Here is a 17758-nt window from a genome sequence, read left to right as displayed (position 1 = left end):
GGAGATGATGAATGGATGATGGATGGATGATGGATGGATGATGGATGATGGATGGATGATGGATGGATGGATGATGGATGGATGGATGGACAGACGGACGGATGGATGGATGGATGATGGATGGATGGATGGATGGATGGACAGACGGATGGATGGATGGATGATGGATGGATGGATGATGGATGGACAGACGGACGGATGGATGGATGGATGGATGATGGATGGATGGACAGACAGATGGATGGACAGACAGACGGATGGATGGATGGATGGACAGACGGATGGATGGATGGATGGACAGACGGATGGATGGATGGACAGACATTGCAAAGCAGTGCCCCCCCCCAAAAGCCGTTCAGGTGAGTAAGTAGGAACGAGCTCAGGGTTCTTGGTTCATCTGGGCCCTCGGCAGCTCAGACGTCTCCCCTGGACCTCCATGACTGCCTGCAGGAGGAGACGGGTGGAGGTGCTCCTCTGCTGCCCCTTGGTGTGCAGCTGAGGTACTTCCTCAGAGGTCTTGGAGATGAAGAGCAAACAGGCAGACACTCGTTCATAAACTATGTACATTTATTAGGAGAGAGAAATGAAGTCAAACAGAGGAACGTGGTCCACGTTGAGGACATTCCAGGCACTTTGCAGGAGGAACGAGGAGCCTGCAGGACAGTAAGCAGGGGTTTAGGTCCACGCGGGGTCGGGATCAGGAGACCACGGGCTGATCTTCAGGTGGGGTCGAGTGACACCGGCGCTTCTCTTTCGGAGAAAACCTCCAGGAGAGGCAGAGACGTCGGGCCTGGTGGGACGTCTGCTGAGCGGAGGTGACCTTCAGCAGCACCACAGAGCTTCTGCATTCCAGGGCGGGGCAGAAGAACGACCACCACCAGAAGAAGGACAGAACGACAACGGTCCGGGTTCTTCACGTCGCCATCTCCGGGTGTGGACCCACCAAAATGTGACACTGCGATCCTACCGGAATTTTAAAAATGACCACACAAAGTTTTATTCTCCTCCGGCTCTCAGACGTCCACAACCTTCTGACACACAGGGGGTCTGGAGGAGGTCTGGAGAAGGTCTGGCTGACAACACCGGCAAAAACAACCACAACTTTGCATTCAGTTCAGAGAAAACAAAACAAAAGCATCTAAAAGGTGTGCACCTTCACAGGATTACTTATTTAGACACACACGCGCACACACACACACACACACACACACACACACACACACACACACCGGGAGACGACGTGGCGGGACGGTGCTGCTGGGTCTCCTGATGAAGGCCTCTGAGGAGGAGCTCCTCCAGACAAGATGGCGTCCAGACCCTCTGCTCACGGTTCGATAAGGAACCCAGAGAGACCTCAGGTGGACCTCCACGCCCGCTCTGACTCGGGGTCTCCAGAGGACCTCCGCTCCTCCACCAACTCGGCCACCGTCCTCCGAGCCAAGACGTGATTAGAGGGCGTGAATCGAAACACGTTACCAAATTCAAAACCCGTTGTCATGGATCACAGAAGGGTTCAAATATGGAGAGCGGCCCGTCGGCCGCAGGAGAGCCGAGGCGTGGTGGAGCCTCGGAGTCGAAGAACACCGACGTGCACATGTTCTGCAGAAGCAGACGGGAACACGCGGCCTCTGAGCGGAAACATCTAGGACCGCGTGGAGAACATCCACGAGGTGGAGAACAAAAAGATGAAGTGTGGTCGGCCGTGGGGGGTCAGGGTGGCGTCTGACTCTGGGTCTCCAGATCAGCAGGACTGAAGAAGCTCTGCTCCTCAACAACAGAGGGTCAACACCGTGGAACTGCTCAGATGTTTCTAGATTTCATTATAACTGTCCCTTTCCTTTCCCAGAGAGGGAGGAGGAACGCGGGAGGTCATCTGAACGTGAGCAGAAAAACCTTCAGACGTCTCGATGCTTCTCAGACCTCACAGGAGGAACCAGCTCAGATAAAGTGACTCGAGTGTGAGAACCAAACAGCAGAAACTTGGAAACTATTTAACGGTTAAAAACAACAGGTCCTTTGCTAAAATATCACGTGAGGGGGTCGGGGGGGGCAACACACACACACACACACACACACACACACACACACACACACACACACACACACACACACACACACACACACACACACACACACACACACACACACACACACACACACACACACACACACTTTTTCTCCTGATGTCACTCAGCAGATTCATTCAGACATTCTTCATCATCTTCATCTGCAGAATAGCTTCTATTCCTGCAGACCGGGGAACGTTAAGGAGCTTTAGAAGACGTGACAAGACCTGACCTTCACGCCGACGTGTGACGCGTTTCTCTTCCTGCGGCCCTGAAGGAAGATCTCGGTCTGAAAGGTGTCCGGCGCTCCCCGGACAGACTCAAGGTGGCTCCACGCTACCGTGGAAGAGCAGCCAGGTCCTCCTGGTCAGATGCGCTGGCCTCTCAGCCGCAGAAGGTCTGGGTGGACACCTGCCCCTCCACGCGTCCGGAACTCCCAGAGCCGTTCGCCGGTTTCCCAGTTGACGTTTACCCAGCGGGTTTCCGGAAGACCCCGAGAAGCCGAGGCCTTTTCTGCAGGAGACGCGTCGTCACGCCGTAGATGTTCAGTGAGGTTGATGGGACTCCTGAAGGAGCGATGAAGTTCCCGCTGCCAGAGAGCCCGAGCAAACTCCACCGCCCCGCCGACGGAGACGCCGGGTCAAAAGAAACACCAGGAGAACGAGGGGGTTCATGGAGACGGCACAGGAGCCGCCGGTGCCGACAGGAGCTCCGAAGAAGAAGAAGAAGATCGGGGTCGATCTTCAACACGCGGATGTTTCATTGGATAAAGAGAAACCGACAGAACAGGAAATAAATAATAGACCGGTTGCCGTGACAGACGTGCTACTTGATGACGCCGTGAAGTACGAGTGTCTTCGACGACGGGTGAGAAAACGGGTTCACCCTCGCTGACGTGATCATTAAAAACCCAAAAAAAAAAAAAAAAATAGATCTCTATTTTGGACCAGAACATAATTTCACCACGAGCGCCAAACAATGTGTCCCAGCTTGAGAACTGTACAAATATAGTTATCTGTCCTTGCATGCAGGATAATAAAAGATACAAAAGTGCCTCACGCTAGGCCTCGACCGTTTCAAAAGTGGAGCAAAATGACAAAGCAGATTAATATGAAATTACCTGAGCAATTGACTCGGACTCTGCATACGACCTCTGCGGATCCCGTCCTCGGCGCTCCTCCCACAACCCCAGTTACAGTGTACCATTTTCACAGTTCGCTTTGACCTGTGCATGCATGATACCAATCATGCTCGCTGTACATAATTTACCGGAATACGCACCTATGAAAAGATAATCTCTAATTCACTAAAGACTATTTACAGGAGAGACCGGACAAAGAGTGGAAGGTCATTAAAAATATACACACCTCCGGCCCTTCGGAGGGACAGAGCGTCAACCGCCCACGAGGGATACAAAAGGTTCAGAAGAGTTTGTTCCAGTCTCGGGTGGCCTCCATGAGATGGCGCTGGCCGTGGCCGATCCAAACCTCCTGGTTGTCGAAGAGCCGGCCGCAGAACCAGCAGTCGAACGCCGCCGGCTCCGGCCCGCGGCCGGACAGAGTTCCCACCACCTCGTACTTTTTTCTGCTTTTTTTCCTCAGTTTCATCTTCAGGAGGAATCGCTCTCGGACGGAGCTCTGAACCGGCCGGGGCCTGGGATCCGCACCTTTGGTCGAAGACTTCTTCTCTCCGGCGCCGAGCTCAGACAGAGCCTGGATTGTTTTCTGGGACAGAGAGACCTTAGTTACAGCACCCTTATAGCGGAGAACCACCTTCATGATGTTGGCGACCTCGGGAATGTCGGCGTCCGGGTGGTTGAGCACCACCACGGGTTGGTGCCGCCGTGGGCATTTGACCTGCTGGAGAGAACTAAACGGAGCCAGTCTCAGGGTCCTTTCCACGTCTTTGGCTACAGGCTTCCATAATACGGCGGCGTCTTTCTCGTTCAGTACTTTATTGGAGAGCCGCCTGGCTTTATGCACCGTCATGGGAAGCTCATCGAACAACTGTTTCCTGCGCCGTTTCCTTTGGCTTGGAGGTCGAATCGGCCTCGGGGCTAGAACGGGCTTATCCGTTTCACTTGGTTTGAGCTTGGCGGTCAACGGAGGGGGGTAGCCGCTAGATTCTTTGACCAATTTCTGCGCCGCGTTGTGCACCGTGATCATTTTCTTGACGCTGTTGGAGGCGGTCGCATTGGCTTTGTTCGAGGAGACCAGGAAACACTGGGTCGGAGGTCTGGTGGCCAAAAACAAGGGCTGGCTGCTTGAGGTAGGGGTGCTGCCACTGGTGAGGAGGCTCCCAGTAGAAGTGACCAGTTTAAAAATGACTTTGTTTCCAGTGCTTTCGCCGCTCTGGCTACACCGAGCGCCCACCTTTGAGTCTTGGTTATTCAGGAGCAGGCTCGACTTGGGCGGACTGATGTACCGAAGCAGGAACGCTTGTCGGCCGGGCTGCAGGGCGCCGGCTTTGTCCGCCGAGCTGACGGGCATGGCCAGAACTGGCCTGGAGTGAAGCGGCAGCCGGAGACCCGGAGCACTCGGGGTCTGAGAAGACGGAACGGATCTCTGTACCAGGTAGCAAGTTGGCTGCGACTTTGCCGCTTTGTCCGTGGCGTTGTGCGCCGCGCTTGAAAGAAAAACGGGCCCTTTCAAACCCTGGCTGTTGATCAGGTAGTGATTCGAAGTAGCGCCGCCGCCCGACTGGAGGGCAGACAGGAGTGTTGTCCCTTTCTCGCCGGCTGCTGCCCCCAGTCCTAACCTCGTGCTGTTTGCTGCGGGGGCTTCGCCGGATGGTTTGCCTGACAGCTCCAGGCCCGACTTTATGTAAGACACGTTGATCTGTGGATTTACAGAATTGGTTATTAGCTTGAAACCCGGAGTGGTCTTGACGTGCATCGGCAAGGCAAAGCGGTTCTCCGCCGTCCTCAGGAGTACCGGCTGCTTGCCCTCGGGCAACTGTAGGATTCGCAGGGTGGTTTTCGTCGGTTTGGAGGAATCGCCGCTCGCGCCGCCGGGTACGAATCTCTCCCTGTTCAGCTGTTGTGTGATAATTTCTTCTGAATGTTCTTCCACAAAACTGCCAACAGAGGTGGAGCCGCTCTTGACTTCGAACTGTTTTCTTGATATCGGGATGTTCTCCTCCTCAATTTTAATGATGTTAAAGTCCTGTAGCACGGACTCTGGGTTTTCCTCCTCAGCAGACTGATAGTTCGCACTTGAACTCTCGTCGCTGTCGCTTTCGGCCAATTGCTCCCCGGCCTCTTTACTCTTCTCTCGAGCCGAGTCGTTTTCATGGTCGCGATCTAGGAATTGTTGGGGAGACTCTGCCAGAGCGGAGCGACACTGGGAGGACCTACAGACACGATCTTTGTCTGCCGGAAGCTCAAGGCTGCCGTCGACGGTCTGATTAGTGTTCGGCGATGCGGCGAAGGTTTCCTTGGAATAATTGTGAAAAGCGAATACCTCCTGGTTGGGGGTGCAGCTTTCAGAGCCCGCTCTGCTCTCTTTGCACTTTTCATAATTTGGCTGACTCGTTTTGTGTTTCAAATCACTTCTGATCCAGGCTAGATATTCGGAGGTTCTAAGAGAAGAATTGGACGCTGAATTGAGAGTTAAATTCCCGCAATTCCGCTCGACGGGTGTTTCTGTTTCCTCGTCGGTCGCCGAGGGCTCCTGCGCCGACCTCGAGCTCTCTGCGACGTTTCTGTCCCGCGGTTTGGAAAGCGGTGTTTCCTGAGCACCGTTTGAAGGTAAATCTGCCACGTCTCCAGCAAAGGCTCCGGCAGTTTGGGAGCCACCGCAGCCAAGAGCGTCACAGCAAGGTGTCAGCGGGTTAGTGTCAAACTGCTTTGTTTTGAGGAAGGCCGTTTGGTTGAGGTGAATTTGGTCTGAAGACTCACTTGTCTCCGGATGCATCGAATCTGCAGTCGATGACCTGTTGCCCGAGCAATCGCTTGGGTCCCCGGCGTCGTCGTCGTCGTCGTCGTCTCTATGAAGGGTAGAGTCGAGACTGCAAACGGAAGTTTCCTCTTCCTCAATCTTGACTTTTACTGCCATAATGTCATCTTCCACCGGTCTGCATCCGCCGTCTGGAGAAAGAGCACCGCTGTGAGACGTGGAGCTCTTCCCGTCTGAGAGGTCCCCGTTCTCCAATAGGTCTTTGCTTTTATTCAATATGGAGATTTGTGCTGAGGGGTCCAGGTCTTCAAACAAGGAATGATTTTGAATGACCACGTCTTGCTTTGCTGTCGGTATGACTTTGAGAACCAAATGTTTTTTGCCATCGACGACCCTGAATCCCATGACTTTGGTGGTGCAGTTGGGGGGAAGGGAGATTTTGTTCTTCACCATCAGAACGGTCAGTCCATTTGGGCTGGTGTGAGCTTCGGGGCCGACGGAGTTCTCGCACTCCTGGAGCATCACCGGCACTGATGATTCTGTGTTGTGAGAGCCCGGGCCCGGGTATTTGTTGTCCTTTTTCGCCCCGGGCCCTTCGCCAAAGTGGTGGGTCTCCTCCAGAACGATCTCCGGTTGCATCGGCTTGCCGTTTTGATTTGGTAACCAGTTTGGTTTGGCCATCTTTTGAGCTTCTGGCAATTCGCAGTTCTTCTTCAGCAAAAGTTTGACGCCGGCGGCCGCATTTGCTGACGCGACCCCGTCGTCGGAGGAGGACTTCCGTGAGTTCCTTTTTTCGGACTTGTCCTTGTGGACAGCCGTCATGTGTTTCTTGAGGTGTTCGCTCCTCATGGCGCCGTATCCGCACGTCTGGCAGGTGAAGGTGAACGCACCCGCGTGAGCTTTCATATGCCTTTGGTGATCCTCCTCATTCAGGCTGACGTGTCTGCATTTCGAACACTTCCACGGGCTCTCGTTGTGATGATGGATGTGTTGCACAAACGTGCCGGCGTCCATGGTTGTAAACTCGCACCAGTCGCAGTGGAACTGTCCATTCAGACTGTGGCACATGATGTAGTGTCTGGTTAGCAAGAGCAGCGAGTACTGAACGCCATCGTTGCATAGCTCACATGTGACCAGCGTGTTCCTGTGCTCGATCCGATGGCGCTGAAGAGCGGGGAACTCATTTGTCACGAACCCGCACAGATCGCACGGGTACGTGGGTAACGTTCCTTTGTGGGACGCTCGGAAATGCTTGAGAAGATCATTGGGACTGTACGTGGAATCGTCTTTGCACACGGAGCAACCGAAACTCAGAATCTTCCCGGAGAAGATGGCCCGCTGCTGCAGTTTGCAATGGGCTTTGTTGAGAGTGGGCTTGTCCTTCCTGGTGCCGCTCCCGTGCTCTTTGATGGACGACTCCTCTGAATTGATGAAGAGCGACCCATCTGCCACCTCCCTGAAGTGCTTGTAGACAAAGTCTTTTACCTTTTCTTTTTCATCCTCTATCAGCGATATGTTGCAGGTTTTTGCAGAATCATGAGGTATCTTGAGGTCGTCTTCCATAGTTGACAGCGCAAGGACTCCTGCAAAAGAAGCAGAGTGTGTCGTAAGCGTGGGCCGAGCACGGCGGGGATGCCGTTCGGAAACATCACGAGATATTTCACCCAAATTACGTTCACATGGAACTGTGATCGACACACGGCGAGCAAAGGTATCCTGGGAAGATCTTACACGGTGCTACGTGCCCGCCGGAGACGCCTTCCCACAATCAACTCAGGGTGTGCAACCCTTTAGCGGTTTCCACTTTACCCATGTCATCCTGCACGTATACATTAGAGAAAGGAAGAAGTCATCATGGCACTCATCCATGGAGGGGTGGTTCTGCAATTTAAATAGAAACAACAAGAGAATGAAGAAGTGGGATGAGATGGGGAGAAATCATGTTTGAAGCAGGAAACAAGAGTGAAACATCCCGGATCCGTCCAAAGGTGGAAGCCCTTAGACCCGCCAAGAGTGGGGAACTCACACCTTTGAGAGAAGATTCTGAGATGAGAGACCTTGTCAGGGTTGACTTCGGGTTTAGAAAAATGTCCTTGGAGTTTTGCTGCCGCTCGGTCTGCTTTTCTCTCCTTCCTTTCCCGGTAAATGATAACCGGGTGCTCATGAGTGACCATCCCTGGGAGGTCCTGACCATCCAGGGTCCAGGTACAATACCATCCCATACCAGCGTCCTTCAGGGGAACTCTGGGTTTCCATTTTCAGCCATTTTCAGTACCTCTGGCATCAGATACAACGTTAATTGACATGCTGCTGTTTTTCCGTCGCTTGACACTGACTGCTAGCATTGACCTCCATCCCTAATTAGCACCAGCACCACAAAGACGTCTACAAAGTTTACCCTGGACGCCAAGCTGCGACTTCCTGTCCCTCTGCTGCTTCCAGTCAAATCTAGACTTGCAAGGTATAACTTGACAAATTGCAGTGCTTGCAGTGGAGGCACGGATGGATGTGCAGGAGCGATGGGAGCGCAGTGCTGAAAACCACCGTCATAAACCACAGTTACACTGACAGTAGCTCATCTCCTGTCACCCAAAGATACAAGTCAGGGGGCCAGAGGATTCAGACCTTAGACCAGGCCTGGACAACAGGCCAGCTCTTGCGTACATGCAAAATTTCGCATTGATGATTCCTCCGGTATTTCCATCTCACACACATGCAGGAAAATCTCATTGTTAGGTATCGTGTCAAGTTTACGCTCAAAATGACAGCGAAGAAATGCACAGCAAAAGGGAGATAGGAAGATGAACACCGGACATTTCCAACTGAGCGGGAACGCGATGGCACAGCATTCTGCATTCAAGCCTTAAAATCCTTGCCGCCACTCCGGTTCACTAAATGAAAATTACAGCACAAAAGGAGTTATTTAAAAAAATGACGAAGCACCGGGAGGTCGTCAAAAGGAAGTAAAAGAAAAAGCGTGTCATTTTCACACACTTTACCTTTTGGGGAAAGAGCCGAGAAACCACAAATGATTGTAATACATGTTGAAAAACAGAACGGAAGAGCTCCACTTGGAAAAATATGAGGAATACGTCGCCACGTCAGAAGAGAGCTACATTAAGACTGATGGTTGGCGCCCCTAATTTATTAGGAAAAAAAATACAGGTACAGCCAGAGTTTAATAAACCAATGAATAACAAAAGGCTGACACTCTATGGTCAATATTTTAAAAATGGCAAAAACGAATATCTGAATGTAAATTTTAGCAAAAACATGGTTGCTTGTTTACAAAAAAAGAGTTCAGAAAAGCTTTTCAAGGACATTAGAAATCTGATAAAAAGTATTTTATCAGTAAACAAGTCCTAAAAAAAGTTATATTAAAAAAAAAAAAAAAAGCTATGGTGAATGATCAGATTTTTTGTTTGTAGACTCAGCTGACCTGAGAGATTGTGTTTGTGAGACTGTGTGCTCACAGTGTTGACTGATGCCAACCTTGTTTGAGCCACAGCGCTCATTTTACATAAAAATCACACGACACACCACCAAATATACATTTGCTACCTGTTGCCATCTGGTGGAAGAGCAATTAACTGTCCTGCATGCAGTGGCTGCTCGCCGCCCACAGACAGACAGGCGGACCAAGACACATTATTTGCACTGAGAATCAGGTGAAAGCCATCTGTCACGGCACAGCGGTGGGGAAACACTGCTTTAGATGACCGGCTTGTGGAGGAGCCGGTTTATGTCACCGTCGTGTCGACCTGTGATACTTCCAGTAAACCTGGGCGGGGGGGGGGAAGGTGCGCGGCCCCTTTCGGAGAACGTGGCTCTTTGCGATAACAAATTGAAACTGCTGGTCTCTGACCGGTTGGCCACCCCTGCCTTCGACAGTGAAACGTGAATAATGTCGTACAAAACCACAAACAAGTAGTTTTGGGGCAAAATGTCTTATGCATGAAATCCTGGGGAACAAGCTTTTTTTTTTTTGCCCAACTAGAATAAAGTGTAATTGCACATCCACTGCAGTAGCTGGCAGTGGAGCTCTCACTGTCAGAGGAGGATTAGCTCTATGGTGCAGGGTTTTGATCCAATATGAAGTCCAGTAAACAAACCGTCAACAGACAACATGAACATTTTTTAACAGGGATGAAAAGAAGGGCGGAGAGAGACGAAGATAATGAGACAAAAGAAAGTCACCCGGAAGCAAAGACCAGGAAATATGACGAAGCTCATGTAGCGCTCGGCTTCACTGGGACGACACTGGGAGACCAGGAAACTTCACTTAAAACCTTTTCTGTTACAGACCAAAAACAATGTCAATAGAGTTATTCTTTGTTGTTAGTTGAACTATATTTTCTTTTTTGTTTTCTTTAATGTTAATAAGGATGTAATTTTATGCAGAGGTGTACTTATATCAATTTTAGAGACCAATGATATTATTTATAGTCGCGGCGGGCGGGGGGGTGTTTTCTTCTTGCTAGGGGGTCTAACAGAAAATGATTGAGAAGCACTGCACAAGCTGAAGGCCACCGTCTCAGGCCAGGACGGTTCACCCGACAGGTCCACCACCACACCTGGTCCACCTACACCTTCGGTTCACAGGAGCCCCACGCAAGACTCTCAGCGGCTGGTCAGCGGCTGGTCAGCGGCTGGTCAGCGGCTGGTCAGCGGCTGGTCAGCGGCTGGTCACATGAAGTTACACTCGGGTAATGAATGTGAGAGGAATTTCAGCGCCAAACCACAAAAGATCCCTTGAATTTGAAAAGCCTTTCTGATGTGCTTGCAATTCTGTTCACCTGCTGTGTTTATATTGGTACTTGTTTGATTTTACACAACTTGTTAATTACAATTGGAAATTAAATGAATGCATTCCACCCTTGCTGCTTAAGCTTTCTTCCAGGGGACGAGCACGAGTCCGTCAGCATGCGTGAGACGGTTCGCTGGGAGCTGTGAGCTCCGACAGGCACGTCAAACACTCATGAACCAACACGTTCGAGTTCCACTGACTCGAACCCATCTGACGCCGGTACGGCTTGAAAACTGGCCCGCTCACAACGAGACCCGAGTGCCGCTTGTCATCCGTCCGAGGAGAGGCGGAGCCAAACGCTGAACGCAGCGCGCCTCGCTACTCCACGCGGCGCTTGACTGGGCCGCGTCCTCCCTCCTGGCCCAAAGTTATTACATTATACGCCACAAAAACTCTAAGCTTTTACACAAAGGCTCACATTTATCACCATGACAACGGGTGGACTGGATCAACGGGTGTAACAGCTGCAATGTTTCAATTAGCAAAAGACAATTAAGAGACACGTGGCTGTATTTCGGCAGTCTTCATGAAGAGGACGGAAAGGACGAGGAGGAAGCACCTTCCAAATGCCAAACGCGTGCCTGCCGTCTGCACCAGGACTCGGGTCTAGACTGGATCTCCACCTGCCAGAGCATCTCTCCGGTTGTCTGGCCGGCTCGAGTTAGCAGGGCTTTGCCTTCTTCTGGTTGCTGTTGTAACCATCTTCTCCCGGGATCTTCGTAATGGCCAATTTCACGTCAACCGTGTTGAATAAATGAAAACCGGAATGATGTTCGAAGGCATCCCTGACGCTACAAATGCTGCTGCCACGGCAGACACTTGGTTCAAGGAAGTCCACCTCTCTGACTGGCCGCAGCGTCACATGTTCTGCGGGCCTGGACTCAGGGCCTTTTCCTGCACTGGAAGCGAAACGTCCCCTACGAATCTGGGACGGGACGATAACCTGCGGCCACGCCTGCCGGCCGCTGCCCAGGTGAACCAGATGAGCCTGAAGGCAGCTGCACCTTCTGTCCCTTTGTGAGGCCACCACTGGAGGTCAGCGCTGACCTTTCCTGCACTGCAATGAACAGTGAAAACAACAATGAATGAATGAAAGAGAATGAATTAAACCTGATCTACCATCACCTCACACAACTCCTTCTCCTCCTTCCCTCTCAGCTGACCTGCTGTCGTCCATGCAGTAGTATTTTGGATGTTTATTATGGTCTGTGAGAAAGAGATATTAGCGTGTGAAGACTGGCCATCCTGGCATCCGGACTCCAAGAGCGCTGTTCACTTCGGAAGGGGAGGAGCTGAGAGGAGAACTCCCTTCCAGAAGTCAGCCATCTCCAGCTGCCACCATCACATTCATCAAAGAGCAGCTACAAGAAGGGGAGGCTCAGGAGATCCACGTTCCCACTTTCTTCTGACGCGTCCTTGAACCCGCAGCCGTGTGCCGTCAAACCTCATCCCAAGTCCCCTGTCTGACCCTGACACGGGTTCTTCTGAGACGGGGCCGTGATTTGTTTTCTCTGGACACACACATCTCAGTGTTTGAACGGCAGCAGCAGCAGCAGCAGCTCAGCGGCGCTGCTGAAACTAAAGGTCACACGTGCGACCCACAGGCTGTTCTGGGGCTTCCAGACGCATCCACACCCAGTCTAGACACACATTTTAATTCTAGGAACATCCAAAATGATTGACACCATGACAAAGAGCATCCTGAATGGAAGTTACAAAGCAGCTTCCACTGGAGAGATGTGAGAGCCTCCTTTAGGCATCATAACTTCATAGTATCTGCCGGTGGTCTTCAGAGTCCTGGGAGAAACCCTGGGCTTCTCTGCACATCGAGTGGCTTCCAGTTCTGCCAGGTCTCATCCCAGCAGGTTGGCTGAAGATGCTCCTGTTTCTAGAGTGATCCTCCAGGTGGCTTCTATCTCGACTCCCCGCTGCGTCTCGGGCCTCGTCTTCCCTCCGTGAAGCTCTTTTGCGGAAGGTTCGGCTGAACAGACTTTTGTCTTAAAACCCTTGTTTTTACTGATGCTTGTCTGAGCCGCTTTACCTTTGAGCTTCGTTCAACAGAAGGGAGGCTCCGATCAAATACAGAGGACTGTTTCAAAACTGCCTCACATAACGTTCATGAGACCTGGCTAACTGAACCCCCGCAGTAAATACACGCGAGATAACAACAGCCTGGAGGCCAGATGTCAATAAAAAGACTAGTTTTACAAGCAGGTTAAATTGAATGCAGAATGACTACATTTTACCATAATATTTCAATAATTAATGTCATCATTTACCGTGTTTGCTCCGCGTGGCTAAAAAGATCTTGATTTAAGTAATTAACAACAGTAACAAAGTGACAGGAACAAAATTCAAAAGGAACTAAATAGCCAGAATAACTGCATTTAAAAGAGCTATCATCGTCATCATCATCGTCATCATCATCATCATCCAAACCCTGGGATCCAGCAGACCCTGACCCGACAGGTCTGCTAAACAATACACAACCTATGGTGGTTGGTTTTAATTATCCATTAAATTTGACTGAGTTTGGATAAGCCCAGGAAAGACACCACCGGGAAAGGAGTCCCCTTTCAATCCTATGGATTCCCAAGATCTTGGACAAACACACACAAATAAGCAGGAAACAATCCGAAGCCTCAGTGAGAATTAACGGGGTTCACAATAACCTGCAGGGTGACGGTTAGCGGGTTTGAAGAAATCACATTTCCTTTACTAACTACCTGTTCGTTATAGGTCACGTTACAGATTCATTTAGATTGTTGGGAAATGGTGACGTCGAACCACTATTTGCACGGCTCACATTTACAAATATTGTACATTGTTATTGTTTTCCCTCTATCCGACCTTTTCTGTCAGTTCACTCATTGTGGCAGATCTTTTAAAATTCCAGCAAACCACAGGAGGAGGTTGGAATAGTTGGAATGGTGTGAAATGCAAAGTAAAGATACCTAAATCATGAACGTGCGCTCCCGTCGATGAAACCTGGAGTGAGTGTGCACGCCTGGTGCCGCCGGACCTGCCGGGCCGAGCGGGAGGCGCCCCTCACCTGGCCCGATCCAGCAGGACATCTCCAGTGGGAGCTGACTAGTCCTGGACCTTCCTCACTTGGACCTCAAACCGCGGTGGGACGAGGCTCCTCGGACCTGCTGCCGGTGAGGCCGAGGCATCAAGCCCACGTCCGCGTCACGGGTTCAGCCTGGACTGGTACCGAGGAGGTCCGAGTCTAAATCCCATACTCGGATTCATTCGCATCCTTTCCTTTCACTGACCTCCGGCCGGATGATCTCCGATCATCTACACGTTCCTGGATTCTCGGTAAACCTGTCCATGCGCACGCCGCTGTCGCAAACACGAAGCCCGTCCTAGCGCAGAGATGTGGATCTGAAGCCATCGTCTTCTGGGATGGCGCTCAGAAGGTCCGGTGGTCCTTCTGCCGACACTGTCACACGCATAGTGGCTTTGGAAGATTTATAAACATCTGACTTTGGCACTCTTCCACCCAGTCATTAGCTAAGAAATATGACATGTCTCCAGAAACAAGAATTCCCCACAGCAACATGGAAAGTACTTGCGCCTTGGTGTAGATAAACGTTCCTGCAGTGGACCTCCAGACACACTGAGGGCCGCGTGGACAAGGAACCGAAACCCTGAAGACATCGTGGACACATGAAGCCAAAATCTGAAGAACAGATTGATTTTCTCCCGTGTTGGATTTTCTGCAGAGCGGTGGCTGCAGGCCTCACCGTCTCAGCTCAGCGGCAGGCGTTCAAATGTCGGGCCTCCGGTAGGACGGCCAGCGTGAAGAACATACCGGGTAATGTTATGATATCTGCCACGGTACAGGTGTCCAAGAGCGTGCGCATCTGGAGCATCGTCACCCATGTCGCCGCTTAGCATCGCATCCGAGAAACAACCAAAAGACCTCCATGAATTCTGTTCTCCAGGAAACTTCAGGTGAACCCGCTGACTTTCAGAGAACTTCTGTAACTTTCCTCAATCCATTCTTGACTACTTAAAAAGCCGGACCGCCGATGCGGTTCGTCACACGACACCGAGCCGTGGATCCGCCGGAGAAGACGGGACGGAAAATTCTAGAAATTAAGCAAAGAACGGTGACATCCATCCACAGACGTGAAGCTCACCACCGAGGAGGAGCAGAAGGATCAGTGAGAAGAAACCCTGACAATCCTCTGACCCATTCATCAGGCGGCGCTCCTACGGAGCCGACCCGCTCCGGGACCCGGGCTCGGCCGTCCCGGCCGGACCCCCTGCTGGAGGAAACACGGGTTCCGGGCTCCGGGACGACCCGACCCGACCCAAAGTCTGGGCTGAGGAGTCCCTGGACCGACCTGCAGAACCTGAGGAGAAGAGCGGCCCCTCCTCAGCTCTGGAGAACGGGAACGGTGAGGAGCACCGGGTCTGCAGACAGGTGAGACCCCGGGCGACGGGCAGGAGGGGGCGGCAAAAGTTGCCCGGTGCCCCCGGCAGCCCCCCCGGCGCCGGCGAGCCGAGCCGGGTTCCGGGGCTCCGGGGTTCCGGCGCTGAGCCCGCGGACCTCCGCCCCCACCCCCCCCCCCGGTCCTCCGCCGACACTTTTCCGGGGGAGTTGCTCCCTAAGTTTGGGGCGCCGGGAAGCGGCGTCCATGGCGGCGGTGCGGGGGGGACACACGCGTCCGCGGCCGGGACCCGCAGCCCCGGAGCCCCGCAGCCCCGGAGCTCCGGAGCTCCGCCGCCCGGCGGCCGCGCCGCCCGGCGGCCGAGCGGCGCGCCGCCCGGGGTCGGCGGTCGGAGTCCCCGGAGTTTTAATGGCCAGTTTGCGTTCCGTCCGCGGAGAAGAGCCCCCGCCCCCGCGAACACGGTCAAAGTTCGGGAAAACGGTTAGTTTCTTACTATGAACTCGACGGAAGTTGGGCCGGCGGCCCGCCGACGGCCGGCATGGCGGGTGGAGGGCGCGGGCGGGCGGGAACAGTCAGCGGGGACGCTCGGCTTCCTCTCCGCTCGGTGGAACCACAGCGACGGCGGCCATGACAGTCCATCCGGGTCCTGGCGCGCGGCCGACACTCACCGCCGAGCGGAGGAATACGATCACTTGTCAAACACTAAACTAGTGCCGGCGAGCCGCTTCACGCCCCGCCGCCGGGACCGAGGCTTCCCTGCGCGCTCACTGCCGTTTCCGTGCGTGTGTGTGTGTGCGAGTATGCGTGTGCGAGTTGGAGTGTGCGTGTGTGTGTGTGTGTGTGTTGGTGTTTTCGCAGCGGGAGCTCTACGTCACTGTTGAGCCTCTTTGTGGGGTGGGTGGAGGTGGAGGGGGGGGGCAACAATGGCGGATATACGCCATTTCCTCTTTACTCCGGTGCAGACGGACACACACCGCGCACACTCCCTCGGTCGCACACGGAGCCCCAGTGAGTTCGCTCCTTGTATCCGTCCTTATGTGTGCTGCACACACACACTTGACTCCGGTAATGGAGGACGTGCAGCCGATGCAAAGACCTGAGCGGTCGACACGGCGGGCCGGTCCAGCAGACATTAAACAGAAGACGTGGACCTGCAGCTTCCTGGCGGGTCTCCTGCCGTCCGCCTCTCCGCCTTACGCCCGTTTTATATTTAGCAGACCGGGGTGCCGGTTAGATTCTGGCGCAGCTTCGCCCGCAAACGCCGTAGAAAACCGGTAAATGTTGATTTTGAAGGACTGTCTCTTGCTAAACGCGCTCCTCTGTGTCAACGCCACGCCGGGAGTTACCCGTCCTGTCCCCGACCCGCCCCGACCCGGCCCGCGTAACTTCGGCATTTTAGCGACACAAAGGTGGATTCATTTTTCAGTGCGGAACGTCGCCATGGTTACCCGAGCTGCACGCCACTGTTTTCATGCTGGTGCATTCAGACGTGTGTGTCATACTTCTGATAGTTACACAAGCGGGCGTCGAGGCGCCGCGGATGAGACCGGGAGGAGCCCCCGGTGAGGGTCCTGCTGGGAGAGGCTTTAGAACTCACTTCGGACCAGGACACCCAAAAACACGACGCCTTTCTCTTCTAGACAGATCCTCAGAGTGAGAACCCTCCGGCGGTTCCCGGTCTCGACCACGGTCCCACCGCCTCCCCGCCCGAGGCTCGGGGGCTGCAGACGGTCCCTGCCGACCTTTAGAAGACCAGCGGGGGCACCTCGGAGACGGCCCAACTCCACCGCCCAGACACCTGAACCTGCAGATCCTCGGTTGTTGAGATGCTTCTTCCTGTATCCAGCAGTCCTCAACGGCCCCGACGTTTCGGACCGCCTGGGTTGTCTTGCGCTTGAAGGTGGAACGGGTCGAACTGCTGATCTGAACCCTGTCGGCAGGTGTATCACGCCGTCACCGTCATATTCTTCTGACCTTCAGCCGGGAGGCGGTGTCCCTGAGGAGGACTGGAGACAAGACGGGCCTCCGTCATCATGTCAGAGGTCAGAGGTCAGGACGGCAAGATCTCCTCACGGCCGTGGAGCCAGAGCTCAGAGCCTCTCCGGCCACCTGCCGCTCTCCGGCTGCTTCCGGTGTGGTCAAAGCTCTCGCAGGGAAACCTCCTGGTCTTCATCCTCAGAGGTCGATCCTCTCCCCATCCCAGACTTGTTTCCTCATTACGCCTTTTTATTCCAAGCCGTGTCTGTGTGTGTGTGTTTGGCTTCCTGCTCCCACGACATCTTTTTCCTCATCTTCAATCTACACCTTCACCTTCACACTGCAGGAGGAGGAGGAGGACACACACCAGCCCAGGAATTAGCCAGGCCCCGCACACACACACACACACACACACACACACACACACACACACACACACACACACACACACACACACACAGCATATGATTCCATGTCCTGACCCTGCAAACAAATAGACAATGAAAGTTCCCATGACACGGCAGGACGTGAATGTACCACAGCAAAATGGCCCATGTGTGTGACTCTAGAAGCCGCAGTGATGGTGTGTGTGTGTGTGTGTGTGTGTGT

The 17758-nt window shown here is 53.2% G+C and overlaps 1 protein-coding gene across 5 annotated transcripts; it reads right to left on the bottom strand.

Moving 5' to 3' along the window:
* Nucleotides 1-553: 553 nt before the first annotated feature.
* Nucleotides 554-16018, bottom strand: LOC147215092 (zinc finger protein 518A). Of its 5 annotated transcripts, XM_086141078.1 has the most exons (5): nt 15666-16018; nt 3434-7545; nt 3187-3347; nt 2299-2807; nt 554-963 (listed from the first exon to the last, which is right to left on the bottom strand). In XM_086141078.1, the coding sequence occupies exon 2, from the start codon at nt 7523-7525 to the stop codon at nt 3488-3490; it is 4038 nt and encodes a 1345-aa protein (XP_085997204.1). In that variant the 5' UTR covers nt 7526-7545; nt 15666-16018; the 3' UTR covers nt 554-963; nt 2299-2807; nt 3187-3347; nt 3434-3487. The 5 variants fall into 5 exon arrangements, with proteins under 5 accessions (XP_085997204.1, XP_085997201.1, XP_085997203.1 ...); XM_086141075.1 differs by having other exon boundaries at nt 554-3347; XM_086141077.1 differs by lacking the exon at nt 3187-3347 and having other exon boundaries at nt 554-2807.
* Nucleotides 16019-17758: the final 1740 nt, after the last annotated feature.

The sequence above is a fragment of the Fistularia commersonii genome, chromosome 33, assembly GCF_037954325.1.
Source record: "Fistularia commersonii isolate RoL2024-O1a breed Wild chromosome 33, RoL_Fcom_v1.0, whole genome shotgun sequence".
NCBI classification, from domain to species: domain Eukaryota; kingdom Metazoa; phylum Chordata; class Actinopteri; order Syngnathiformes; family Fistulariidae; genus Fistularia; species Fistularia commersonii.
Note: the sequence above shows the minus strand (reverse complement) of the source record. Positions and strands in the feature narration are given on the sequence as shown.